Consider the following 13,304-nt stretch of genomic DNA (forward strand, 5'->3'; position numbering starts at 1 on the left):
CCTGGGACCGGACCGGCGCTGCGACAATTGCCTGGGAAATCCCCGACGTCCCGCTGCCCGAGCCCCATGCTGGTGTTGCCCGCAGGGGCAGAGAGCATGGGGCACTAGGGGCGCTCGGTCTGCATGGCCCGTTGGCTGCCAGGGCCGGTGGTGATGAGAAAAGGCTGGGTTGGATCCAGAGCTTGTCTGGCCCCAGCGCAGAGAGGCAGCCGAGGGAGGGGGGTCTGGCTTCGCATAGCGGGGAGTCTCGCCGCATGTGGACGGTCCCCGGGAGGCTGCTGGAGTTGCAGAGGAGAAGCCAGGGGTGGGGGCTGTGGCCAGCAGGGGAAGAAGCGAGTGGAGGGTGGTGATAGTGCCCCGGGGGAATCCAGCGGAGGGGATGGCGTCTCTGCCATGGTTCTGATCCCTCCCCTTGTGTCGCCTGCGCCCCCCCAGATGATCGAGAAGCTTTTCCCCTGCGTGATCCTGACCCCGCTGGACTGCTTCTGGGACGGTGCCAAGCTGCAAGGAGGCTCCGCCTATCTCCCGTGAGTGCCCTCCCCCTATCGCTCTGCGGGAGGAGCTGGGTCCCCCTTTCCCAGTGGGGTCTGCCTCCGGGGTATCGGTGGGGCGGCACACGCAGCCAGCTCTGCCCAGTTACCACTTGCCAATTAGCTGCTGCACCAGTCCCCAGCGTCCCTGGTGTGCGCGGTACCCCACTTCCGCCACCCTGCAGGAGCTAGCAATGGAAACAGCCAGGGATTCCCAGGCTGGTCAATGCAGGACTCTTCTCTCTGCCCACGTGGCCCTGATCACCGCTCAGCCAGGGACCCTGCAGGCAGACCTTCTCTGGCCCCCCGACTGTTTTCATGGCTCTCCTCTGAGCGCCACCCAGCTTGTGAGGAGGCTCCTGGGCACTGGGCATGAAGTCCAGGGGGCTCACGTTCTAGCCAGCCGGCCTCTCCCGTCTCGGGGGCCTCCCCAGATGCAGGCTGTGGGAAGCCGTAGTGCCTGCCAGTAGCTGGGCACCCCCTGGCAATAGTCCCTTGGCAACCCCACAGGGCAGGATTGCTGCCCACCAGGCTGTACGGAGTCTCCATCTGCTCCTGGACTGGCCCGTGGCTCATCAGAGGGCAGCAGGCACAGTGGGGGTTGCAACCTGTGGGGCCAGAGCTCAGACATGGGATCTCACCCCAGGGCGGGGCATAGCAGTGACCCTATGTACCTGTTGGGCTGGCGGGTGACGTGGAGTCAAGCACCTCCTACTTACAGTGCAGGCTGCAACGCTGGGCCAGGGGCACCATGCTGTGTAGCTGAGTTGATGCTCCTCTGTGCCCAGCCCATGTGTCATCCCTGTGTTGGTGCTGCCCCTGGAGGGATGGGAGGTGCAGAGGCTATGAGACCCTTGAGTGTTTTGCTGGCACTATTCACAAATTTGAATGAAGTCTCCCAGTGAGTGAGCAGCAGAATGCAGGACTCCTGGGTTTGTGGCTCCACAACTGACTCCCTGCATGACCCTGGGCAAGTTGCAGTGCTGCCTTGTGCCTCAGTTTCCCCACCTGTATATGGGGACACCAATACCCACCCACCTCGGAGAGGGGGCAGAATGTCAGCCATCAGTATCACCGTCCCTGTTATACAGACACGGAAACGGCGGTGGGGAGAGTTGGCCGAGGTCGCCCTGAGGCTCAGTGCCAGAGCCAGCAGGAGAACCCAGCTTTCCCAGCTCCCAGCTGGGTGCGTTAGCCACCGGCCTTGACGCCCTTCTCCTGGCTGGCCCTCCGGTTTCTCTGAGGGTGGGTGGGTGGGTCTGGAGGGGGAACCCTGGGCCGGGCGCGGGGAGGAGGGGGTGGGGAACAATCCATGGCATTCTTTCTGTTTACACGGCTGTTTGTCTGCGAGGCCCTTTGTCAGCAAACGGCAGTGCCTGCATTCTCATGCTAATGCTGCCCTGAAAGCCCCGAGTTGCCCAACAAATGAAATAGTGGCGTTATTCAGCCTGCTGCCCCATGAGAGCGGGAGGGAGAGAGGGGGGCTTTCAAACCGCAGCAGATAAAGGGAGGGAAGGCTTGTAAAACAACCCCCCCCAAATCCTGGACGACTCCTCCCACCCCCTTGACTTTGGGATGGGTGGCAAAAGGAGGGGGTGCTGGAGGCAGGGGAAAACGTGGCCGGGGGGCTCTGATCTGCCATGCCGGGGGTCAGAGTCAGCCGGGAGGCTGCAGCACCCAGGCTGGTAAAAGGGGATCTTGTGGCCACGCACTGAAGCGGTGTCAGCAGAGCGGGGAGCAGGCACAGCCGGGGCGGGATCACCCCCCTTCCAGGCCCAGCTCCTCACTTCTTCCTTCCTCTCTGCCCCTGCGCCCAGCCCCTGGGCCAGAGGGAAAGGGGCTCTCTCTCTGTTTCCCAATTCTGAATGTGAACCGGTCTCAGTGCGGAGGGGCTGAAATCTCCGGGTCTTTTCCCCCTGCCCCGGCTTCCACTTCAGTCCAGCTGAGGGGTCCTCTCTTCCCCTTCCACCACGAGGGGGAGGGGGTCAAAGCGCAGCGATGGCTGGAAAAACAAAAGGGGCTGCCTTGGCTCAGTGAAGCACAAAGCAGCGGATAAAGGAGCTCTCTCGGGCAGCGGCCGTTTGGTATGTGGGAATCTCAAAGCGCTCGCCCAGTTCCGAGCCAGCCGCCGTGAATTATTGGAGTTTCTGCCCCATGCCCAGCTCTTCTCCACCTCGTCTCGCTCCCTCTCTCGCTCTTCCTTTCTCCTCCTGGAGCTCGTTATTCTGTCCTTCGTTTCTTTATGAGAAAGGAGGAGAAGTCGCCTGCTGGCCCGGACCCTGCCATCCCTGCTTCCTGCTCTTGTGTGGGATCCCGAAGGAAATGCAGCGGAGGGCAGCGGCATCGGGGCTCAGCAGAGGGGCTGGAACCGACAGCACCGGCTCAGCAGAGCTCATGGAGCGGGTGGTGGGGCCAGGGCTGCGGACAGCATCCGAAGAGGGAGCTCTGCTTTGCTGTGCCCGGCTGGTCCCATGGGCACTGGGAAGGGGCGTTGGTGTGTCCAAGGAAAGGCCAGCTCCAGATCCTCCCTGAGGCACTGGAATCCCTTGGGCCCTGCCCAGTAGAAGCTGGAGCAAGCAGATGCAGAGGCTGGGACCCATGGTGCGCTCCTCCTGCCAGCTGGCATGGTTGGGCCGAGCTGCATGACCAAAGCAGCAGGAGAGTCCTTGGCACAGAAGACTCTAGCTTCTGCCAGCCCCCGAGATCAGGGCCATATGGAGCCTGCTGGGCCATATGGTGGCTGGTGCCCATTGGCCAGGGCTAGCCCCTATCTCCAGTGCTAGCCTCAATCGGCCAGTGGCTGAGCCCACCTCTAACCACAGGGCTGTAGAAGAGGAAGCTGGTCTGGCAACACCATGCCCATCCCCAGCTGCCAGTGCAGGGTTGTTCCCTACGGGCCAATCTCTGGGGTCGGGCCAGCATCTCTGGTGACGGGGCTCCCACCCTGCCCTCGGAAGCTGGCCCTGCAGTTGGAGTCGCTCCCGGCTAGATCCTTCTGGGGCTCAGCTGACGCGTTCGTTGGCTCGCTCCTCCCCAAGCTTGTAGAGACGCCCGTTGGAGTCGCCCGGGTCGCCCTTCCCTGCGCCCCTACACGTTCCGCACACATCAAACGCTCCGAGACGTTTTCCGCCTAGACCCCCCCCCCGGGCGTGTTGCTTAGCCAAGCTATCCAGAAATCGTGCTTGCCATCTGCCCTGTGCCTCAGCCCCATGGCCACCAAAGTCCCTCCGGGCTGGCCAAGTCCATCGGGCGCTGACGTGTGGCTGGCACCCCCTCTGCGGAGTGCCCCGGCCTCCGCGGCCATGCCCTTAGCCTGGCCCATCTCTCTCGGGGCCTGCGGGTCAAAGCTTTGGTTCGCAGCCCCCCGTGTGGTGCTGGAGCAGGCGGCAGAAGGCGGCTGTGCTCGGGGGGCGTTGGGCCGGGCTCCCTCATGCCCATCCCGTGGGGCCCATGTGAGCGGCAGATCCCAGCGCTGGCACGGTGTTAGTGTACGGCATGGACGGCAGCTGACCCAGGCCTGATCCAGGGCAGAGGATGGGGTAAGCGGCCAGGCCGACGGGAGAGGGAGGGGACGGCTGTTACTCCCAACCCGGGCATTGCTCCCCCTCCTCCACTCAGACGTGCCCCACTTCCTGCCTGGACACCAGGGGGCGCAGGATTACTGGGGTATGATCCCCTGTGGGTCTGCCTACCTACAGCCCCTGCGCCAGTGGGTCCCCGCTGGTCCCTCTCCACCCCAGGCCCAGTCTGGATGGACGGGGCTCTCACCCGGTCTGTGGGGGCTGCAGGAAGCAGGCTGGGACCATGCCCAGCTGCTGCCCCCCTTGTTTACAAGGGGTCCAGGCAGCTTCAGTGAATGGAGATTTGCTGGATCCCTGCGTCTGGGGATAGTGAGGAGATGGCTAAGGAGCCAGGCCGTCCCAGCACCCACCCCCTACCCTCAGGGTGTAGCCAGCTGGGCCCCCCCCCAAGGGGGCAGGGTTGGAGGCAGGGCCATGCTGCCATGTGTTACAGGGGACCAACCTGGCTGGATTGTAAAGCCCTTCCCCCCCCACTTTGTGATTTCCCAGGGATCTCTGGGGTCTGGCTGTGCAGCAGCGCTCGTGCCCATGGGTTGGAGCCCGGCGTGCTGTGTGCAGGGAGTGGGGGGTTGGCTTGGCAGGGCGGGGCTGGGGGGAGATCATATGCATGACAGCAAGCAGCCTACACGCTGGGTAGAAGAGGCTGATGCAGGGTGGAAGGGGAAAGTGAGGCACAGTGGTGGGACTCGCCCAGGGTCGCCCAGCTGGTCAGCAGCAGAGCCAAGAAGCCCCTTCCCCACTGGACCCCGCTGCCCCTCTTGTAAAGCAAATGCAAGCAGCAGGTGCCAGACTCTGTCCACTTGTGCCTGCTACATTCTGCTCTGCACCATCAACAGCTGTGGGGCAAGGAATGGAGCGGGGGGAGGGTAACTGAGTACTGCAGGGGGGGAACAAGGTGTGGGGAGGAGAGGGGAAGAGATGGAGGGGGGAATGGAAGGGGGCTAGAGGGGACTGGGGGCAGTTTGCTGTCCGTTCTCGCTTTCCCCCTCCTGCCCCGGGGTGCTGCCCCTTCCCCTGCTACCTGGCCCTGTCCCGGCTGCCTGCTCCCCTCTATCAAGACGTCAGGGCGCGGGTGCTAATTGCCCTGACTGGCGGCACAAAGGAGGGGCCGGGAGCCACGCTGGGCCGGGGGCGTGTAACAGGATCAGCCATGCTATTTGACTTGGCATCTGGCGCCAGTTCTGGGGGCAGCCTCCTTGCAAAGGGGTGGGGGGAGGCATGGGGCTTGTCATAGCCCCACAGTGGGGAGGGGATTGGCAAATCCTCACAGCGCCATTGCTACAGCTCCCACCCCACCCTTTCCCTAGTCCCTCCTGCATTGGGTAGGGGTGGTGTCTGGCTGGTCCCACGGGGGAGTCCTGGGCGCAGGGAGAGGGGCGTTTGCCAGGGACCCAGAGATTTGGGACAGAGGTTGCTGGGTGGCTGGGGAGTGTGGGAGGGCACCCTCCTGCGTTACTAGCCTGGGCGTGGCCAGAGGGCAGGTGCCCAGTGCAGGGGGCCCCAATCCTGCCCGGCCACATCACCACACATCAGTCCAGGGGCAGGTGTCCGGAGGGGTGTGGCTGGGTCCCTGACGATCTGGGTGCTTGCTCCTGTTTTGGCAGGGGGCGGCCGGACATCCAGTGGACGAACCTGGACCCCGTGCAGCTGCTGGAGGAGCTGGGCCAGTTCACCTCGCTGGACGGCTTCCGGGAGCTGCTGGACAAGGCGCAGGTGGGGCAGGCCTACGTGGAGCGGCCCTGCCTCAACCCCCGCGAGCCCGCATGCCCCACCAGCGCCCCCAACAGGCTGAGCCAGCAGGTGGGTGCCACCGGACGCAGGGGCGGAGGGGTCCCTGCCTGTGTGTGTCTGTGTCCGTGTGTCCCTGCCTCTGTGTATGTGTGTCCCTGCTGCATGTTTCCCTGCCTGTCTCGCTCAGTTCAGCTTGCAGGCTCTGGGAGCGGGACACTGCATGGGGACACTGTCTGGCTGGACATGCGGGGCCAGCCGCTCCCTGGTGACCTGCATGGCCAGATGTGGAGGAGCCATCCGTGTATTTTAGACAGGCCATCCCTGTGGCCCAGGCCCCGGCTCCGACCCTGCCAGGGAATTGGGGAAGTCTTGAAGCTGCTCCCTGCTCCGTCTCCATCCCTGTCTCGGCACCGTGTCCACCAGCCCTTTCAGGGGCTGCTGGGGCTGCGTTGACACCTTTGCAATGGGCCCAATGACCCCTGAGACTGCCAGGACGCAGGAACCGGAGAGCAAAAGGAACCACCTCCCCTCACACACACACACATTGCAGGGGGCCCCTCTGCTGACAGCTAGTGCTTTAGCACGGTTTAGTTCTCTGCTGCCCGGCAGACAGCGCTGGGCCCCTCCATCCCTGGATCCAGAACCGATCCAGAACCAGCAGCTTTGCTCCCCCGGCAGAGTGAAGTGCAGAATCTGGTTCCTAATTTTAGCCATGCCTGATGGCTCGAGGTAGCTGGAGAGCTGTGCCAGCAGGGCAGCGGGCTCCCCCGAGCCCCAGGGCTGCCAGCGGGCAGACCCAGGCTGGCACAGGACAAACACAGCCTGGCGGGCAGTTCTCCTTGAAAGGCGTCCCGGAGCAGGGGGCAGTTTGGGAGCTGGGGCTGGGGGTGAGCGTGGGGTGGACAGCAGGGCCACAGCGGGCGGGAGGGTCAGTTGTAACACCGTGCCCCCTGGCTTGCAGGGCCGTGCAGCCACCCCAAACAATTCCCCCTGCCTGGCTGCAGCAGCCAGAGGAAGACGCTGTGGGATTTGGAGGGGGTGCCCGGGCAGGGCAGCACACAGCCTGCGGAGGGCAAGTGCTGGTGGGTATCTCACCCATTGGCACTGCAGGGGCTCCACAGAGCCCCTCTGAGTGCGAGAGCCGTGCCTGGGGGGGTGGGGGCAGAAAGGGCTGCCTGTCAGGGGGTGCTTTACCCGCTGGGCTGGTGCAAGCCCACTGGATCGTCCCTTTCCAGGCAGGGACAGAGAATAAGCCCCAGCGGGACCCCAAGCCAGGGGCCAGGGCGGTCTGACTGCACTGCCAGCTGCCCGAGGGCGACGGCCTGCCGTGCTGGAGAGCATTGGGAGTTGCCAGCCAAAGCCTTGCCCAGGCAGAGCAGAGGTTGGAGGTGGAGGCCCCCGTGGGCAGAGCGCCGGGGTTCAGACAAGTGACAGCCTGGACGGTCTCGGGTCTTGTAAACAGCCTGGACTCTTCCCCAGCTCCTGCCTGCAGGGCATGGCTCCCAGTGGCTGGAGCCGGCAGCAGGGAGGCTTCGGGCCGTGTCCCGCCAGGGTGACTCTGCTCCAGATTGGCGCCCGCGCAGCTGAGGGCACAGCTGGGCCCCTGCCGCCTGCCCTCACAATGTTTTGGGCCTGGGAGGTGCACGGCCTGGCTTCCCCGGCTCCTGGGCCTGTCCTTACCCACCCCACCCTCCTGCTCCCCCCAGGACCCCGACATCCCCACCGAGCTGACGGGGGGCTGCCACGGCTTCTCCCGGAAATTCATGCGCTGGCAAGAGGAGCTGATCTTGGGTGGCACCACAAAGGACCCACAGGGCAGGCTGCTGAGGTAGGTGGGAGCACAGGGGGGTGAGTCTGGACCTCAGGGTCCCCCGTGTGGGGCTGGTCACTTTCCCACAGACGAGCCCATGCGCGGGGTGGGGAACAGGCATGGCTGGGAGGGCGAAGGTGCTTTGAGTTCTCTCCTGCCCAAGCTGGGTCAGGGACAAACCCATCTGCCCCCTGTTTCCACCTAGGCCAGCCCTGGGCTCTGCTGCCTGGTGCCTCCAGGTTTGGGGGCTGGCCGCCCAGCTGCAGTGCTCTGGAGGGGGCACCGGGGGCAGGGCTGGCCGCCCAGCTGGGGTGCTTCGTTTGGCGCTGGGGGTCCCATGGCTGGGCCCATAGGTGTTTCCCATCCCGGCAGCGCTGAGGCCCTGCAAACCATGTTCCTGCTCATGAGCCCCCGGCAGCTCTACGAGCACTTCAAAGATGACTACGAGATCCAGGACATCGGCTGGAGTGAGGAGAAGGCGGCTGCCATCCTGGAGGCCTGGCAGAGGGAGTTTGTGGAGGTAGGAGCGGCTGGGAGCAGGGGGCTGATCCCCACCCTGTGGGGGGATGGAGGGGATGGCCGCTCATCAACAGTGCAACATGGGGGGCCTTGCGGGGTCTCTACGTGCACACATCTGTGATCGCGGCTGAGTGTGCCAGGGTGTGTGTGAGCATGCTGGGGGGTGAGAGCATGCTGGGGGGGGTGAGCGTGCCAGAGGGGGGTGAGTGTGCTGGGGGGTGTGAGTGCGCTTGGTGAAGGGCAGCATGATGCTACATCGGCACTGGGGGCTGCCCCAGGGCTCTGGTGAAATGAGGACTGGGGGAGCGGACCCCCCAGGACCCTCTCAGCGTCTGCGCTCAGGCCCCCTGTGGGGGTCGGAGCCCCACATTGGGCACAGCACGCCTGGCATCGAGGGCTGGCTGGGGCTGTGCCGGGGGCAGCTCTGGCTGGCTTGCCATGGATTCAGGACTCCCCCTACCCCCAGCTCTCAGTGCCAGGTTCCCACAGGGGCCCTTGGCTGCAGGCCCAACAGGGTCTCAGCCAGATACGGCCCAGGGCCTGGGGGTTTGGCTGTTACCTCCTCCTGCTTTGCCCCATGGGGAGGTCGCAGGCTGCTCACCGGGAGGGGTGTGGTGGCGGGTCGGGTGCTGCTGGGAGGGGTGTGGGGTAGCTGGGGTGGGGTGCCCACTGCGAGGGGCAGAGGGTGGTGGGAGGGCTGGCCCCTGGGAGCAGTGTGGTGTGGTGTGGCGTGGCCTTGGGAGGGTGGCAGGGGGGCTGCCCACGGCGGTGCCCGCCCGCCGTGTTTCTGAGGCCCCGTCTCTCCCCCAGCTGGCGCAGGAGTCCCTGCCGCAGAACAGCTCCCAGGGTGTCCACGCCTTCTCCACCACCACGCTCAGCGACATCATGAAGTCCTTCTCGGACGTGAGCGCCATCCGTGTGGCCGGGGGCTACCTCCTGATGGTAGGTACCCCCTCCCGCCAGCCCGTCCCCCGCCCACGCTAACCCCGCCTGCGCTAACCCGCCCCTGCTCTGCTTCCAGCTGGCATACGCCTGCGTGACCATGCTGCGCTGGGACTGCTCCAAATCCCAGGGGGCCGTGGGCCTGGCCGGCGTCCTGCTGGTGGCCCTGTCCGTGGCGTCAGGACTCGGGCTCTGCTCGCTGCTGGGGATCTCCTTCAACGCAGCCACCACCCAGGTACCGCACGCCTGGGCCGGGCAGGGCCATGGGGAAACCCTGCCTGCCCGCCATGCCTTGCTGCCCTCCTGCACGGGGGGCTGCTGTGGCCAGAGCTGGCACCGCTGGGGCCGGGACCCACCTTCTCACCCGCTCCGCAGCGGTGTTGGAGACCTGCGAGGAATAACACTGGCACTCTGCCCTCACCGTCAGGGCTGGCCCCAATACCGCAGGGCGGCACTAGGGGGCGCTGTGCTGCAGGGAGCGGGGTGGGGGCTCAGTAGGGGGCGCTCTCCCCAGCATCTCAGCCTGATGCAGAGCGCTAGCTGCTCTTGCGGGGAGGCAGACCCGGGGGGGGGGCTGTGCCCCAGCCTGTGCCGGTTGCCCCTGGGGATCCCTTGCCCTCTTCCCATGGGATCCTGGGTTCTCCAGGTGGAGCTGTGACAGGTGCTTCTCCCCCAGAGGTGGGCGCATTCTGGCGTGGGGTGGTGGCAGCTGGAACAGCTGCAGACCCTCAGTAATGAGGCTGGTGTCGGTCCCCACAGGTGCTGCCGTTCCTGGCCATGGGCATCGGGGTGGACGATATGTTCCTCCTGGCTCACGCCTTCACCGAGACCAGCCAGCACGTCCCCTTCAAGGTGAGGCCGCCCTGGCCTGGGTGACCTGCCTCGGGGGGCAGGGGCGGGCGCGGGGTGCTGGGTGACCTGTCTCGGGGGCGGGGCGGTCGCGGGGTGCTGGGTGACCTGCCTCGGCGGGTAGGGGCGGGCGTGGGGTGCTGGGTGACCTGCCTCGGGGGGCAGAGGTGGGCGCGGGGTGCTGGGTGACCAGCCTCAGGCGCGTGGCACGGGGTGTCCTGCCTCGGGGGGCAGGGGAGGGTGTGTGGCGCTGGGTGACCTGTCTTGGGGGGCAGGGGCTGGCGCGGGGCACTGGGTGACCTGTCCTATTGGTTTTCCCCACAGGAGCGGACAGGTGAGTGCCTGAGACGTACGGGCACCAGCGTGGCCCTCACCTCGATCAGCAACATGATCGCCTTCTTCATGGCAGCCCTGGTGCCCATCCCTGCCCTGCGCGCCTTCTCCCTGCAGGTACGGCCCCCCCAACACCCCCTCACCCCACCCCCATACTGCGCCCCTTCTCCCTGCGGGTACAGCCCTCCAACACCCCCTCACCCCACCCCCACCCCACGCTCCTTCTCCCTGCAGGTACAGCTCACCCCACCCCCATACTGCGCCCCTTCTCCCTGCAGGTATGCCCCCCCTTCCCCTGTAACTGACCAAGGTGTGACATGGCCCCACACACGTGTCGGACACGCAGACCCTAGCTCCCCGGCAGGGTGGGGAGCTGGGTTTAACCCCTCGAGCCCTGTGGCCTGAGCTCTGCACCCCACGTCCCCGCAGGCTGCCGTGGTCGTGGTGTTTAACTTCGCCATGGTGCTGCTCATCTTCCCGGCCATCCTGAGCCTGGATTTGCACCGGCGCCAGGACCAGCGGCTCGACGTCCTCTGCTGCTTCTACAGGTGCCGTCTCCCAGGGCAGAGCCAGGCCCGTGCCGTTTCCCAGGAGGGAGTCCGGGGGGGCCCAGGGCAGAGCCAAGCCCATGCTGTGCTCCGGGAGGGGGTCCGGGGGGGCCCAGGGCAGAACCAGGCCCATGCCGTGCTCCGGGACGGGGTCCGGGGGGGCCCAGGGCAGAGTCAGGCCCGTGCCGTGCCCCAGGAGGGGGTCTGGGGGGCACCCAGGGCAGAGCCAGGCCCGTGCCGTGCTCTGGGAGGGGGTCCAGGGGGGCACCCAGGGCAGAGCCAGGTCCGTGCTGTGCTCCAGGAGACGGGCGATGGGCGGCAGAGGCCACGTGCCCAGCACAGCTGGGCCCAAGCCTGCGCCCGCAGGTAGCCCCTATGTGGATCGTCCTGCCGCACCAGGATCGGGGCCCAGCTGGCAGGGCTAAGCAGTGGCTCGGAGGTGCTTGGGGCCTCGCCCCCCGGCTTGAGCTCAGCTGGGCGCCTTTCCTGGGGTGGCCAGGAGGGGTCGCTCCAGGGAGAATCCCACTCCCCGCTAATCAGGGGCGGTCCTGCCAGCGTGGGTGCGGTGACCACCAGGGCAGCCGTGCGTGGGCAGAGGGGCGCCAGCGCCTATCCCAGCTCTCTGAACATCCCCCGGCTCCTCCTCCCCCAGCCCGTGCTCCTCCCGCGTCATCCAGATCCAGCCGCAGGAGTTCGCCGACGCCAACGAGAACCATGCCTCCCACCCCTCACCCTACGGGCACCCGGCCGTGGCCACCAGCACCCAGATCACCACCACGGTGCAGGCCTTCACCCGCTGCGACCCCTCGGGCCGGCACATTGTCACCATCCTGCCGCCCACCGCCCAGGTCTGCACCGCGCCCGCCGTGCCGCTGTCCCCCACCGACCCGCTGGGCACCCAGCTCTTCGCCCCGGCCAGCTCCACCCGCGACCTGCTGGACGGCGCCAAGGGGGGCCGGGAGTGCGTGCCGCTGCCCCTGTGCCGGTGGAATCTGGCTGACTTCGCCAGGGAGAAGTACGCCCCCCTCCTGCTGCAAACCCAGACCAAGGTAGGGGGGCTGGGCCTGCCGCCCCCGGCTCACGTTGGCCCCTCATCCCCCTGGGGAGCAGTGCAAGCTGGGGGGGCTGGGGGCGGACGCTGGCAGTGCTGGGGAGCCTGGGGACTGGGGCTAACTCCCAGGCTTGGCAGGGGAATGCTGGGGGGGCTCCCTGCCGCTGGGGCCTTGGGGGGCCCCCTGGCATGGGGGACATGCTGGGGTGACTCCCTGGCACTGTGGCACACCTGGGAGGGCGCTTGAGAGCTGAGATGAGATCCTGGCACTGAGGGGTTGGGAGGCTCCCTGGCACTCTGGGAGGAGCTGGGTGCCCACTGCTTGCTGTGGGCTTGTGCTGAGGGTAGGGCTTGGTGCCAGCGCAGGGGCGGGGGTCAGGGCCTGGTGGCCCTGCCCTGCCGAAGGGGGTGCCCGGCACAGCCTGACGGGGTCCCCGTCCCCAGGGCATCGTGGTGCTGCTGTTCCTGGCGCTGCTGGGGCTCACCCTGTATGGCACCACGCTGGTGCATGACGGGCTGTACCTGACGGACATCGTGCCGCGGGGCACCAAGGAGCACGCCTTCATCGCCATCCAGGCCAAGTACTTCTCCTTCTACCACGTCTTCATCGCCACCCAGGGCGGCTTCCACTACCCCAGCTCGCAGGAGGCGCTGTACGGCCTGCACCGGGCACTGGGCAGCCTGCCGCACATGGTGCGTGACCACGCCCGCCAGCCGCCCAAGATGTGGCTGCACTACTTCCAGGACTGGCTGCGAGGTGAGGGCCCGCCTGCCCCGCTGGCCCCCGCCTACCCTGCCTGCCCCTGTGCCAGCCGCCACCTATCCTGCCTGCCCACCCCCGCATGCCCTGTGTGCCCCCTGCCGGCCTCCCCCTGCCCTGCCTGCCCCTGCCGGCCTTGTGTGCCCCTGCCGGCCTCTACCTGCCCCCGCCTGCCCCACTGCCCCCCGCCTACCCTGCCTGCTTCTGCCTGCCTTGTGAGCCCCCTGCCGGCCTCCACCTGCCCCCACCTGCCCTGTGTGCCCCCTGCCAGCCCCTTGCCAGCCTCCACCTGCCCTGCCTGTCCCCGCCTGCCTTGTGTGCCCCTGCTGGCCCCCACTTGCCCTGCATGCCCCTGCCGGCCTCCATGTGCCCTCACTGGCCTCCACCTGCGCCCGTCTGCCCTGCATGTCCCTGCCAATCTCCATCTGTCCCTGTCCGCCCTACCATCCCCTCTCTGCATCGCCGGTCCCACCTGCAGATGAGCTGGTGACGGGAAATGAGAGCATCCGTAGGACAGGCCAGGAGGGGGCACCCAGAGCAGGGCCAGCCCCTGGGTTTGGTGGGGTCCTGCTGCTGTCCTATGGGTTTGGCTGGCATGGTTTGGATAACCTGTCCCCACATGTCTCTAAATCTGGGGGAGCATCCATGGT

At 66.6% G+C, this 13,304-nt stretch overlaps 1 protein-coding gene across 1 annotated transcript in view; it reads left to right on the forward strand.

Moving 5' to 3' along the window:
• Positions 1-13,304, forward strand: part of PTCH2 (patched 2) — a 47,102-nt gene that overhangs the window by 25,060 nt on the left and 8,738 nt on the right. Inside the window, exons 5-15 of the mRNA XM_038414865.2 lie at positions 436-527; positions 5,716-5,911; positions 7,549-7,670; positions 8,025-8,172; positions 8,982-9,113; positions 9,193-9,348; positions 9,873-9,965; positions 10,287-10,412; positions 10,725-10,843; positions 11,496-11,892; positions 12,339-12,651. Coding sequence (XP_038270793.1) covers positions 436-527; positions 5,716-5,911; positions 7,549-7,670; positions 8,025-8,172; positions 8,982-9,113; positions 9,193-9,348; positions 9,873-9,965; positions 10,287-10,412; positions 10,725-10,843; positions 11,496-11,892; positions 12,339-12,651 — 1,894 coding nt within the window. The remainder of the gene's footprint in view (positions 1-435; positions 528-5,715; positions 5,912-7,548; positions 7,671-8,024; positions 8,173-8,981; positions 9,114-9,192; positions 9,349-9,872; positions 9,966-10,286; positions 10,413-10,724; positions 10,844-11,495; positions 11,893-12,338; positions 12,652-13,304) is intronic.

The sequence above is a fragment of the Dermochelys coriacea genome, chromosome 8 (genome assembly GCF_009764565.3).
Source record: "Dermochelys coriacea isolate rDerCor1 chromosome 8, rDerCor1.pri.v4, whole genome shotgun sequence".
NCBI lineage: Eukaryota > Metazoa > Chordata > Testudines > Dermochelyidae > Dermochelys > Dermochelys coriacea.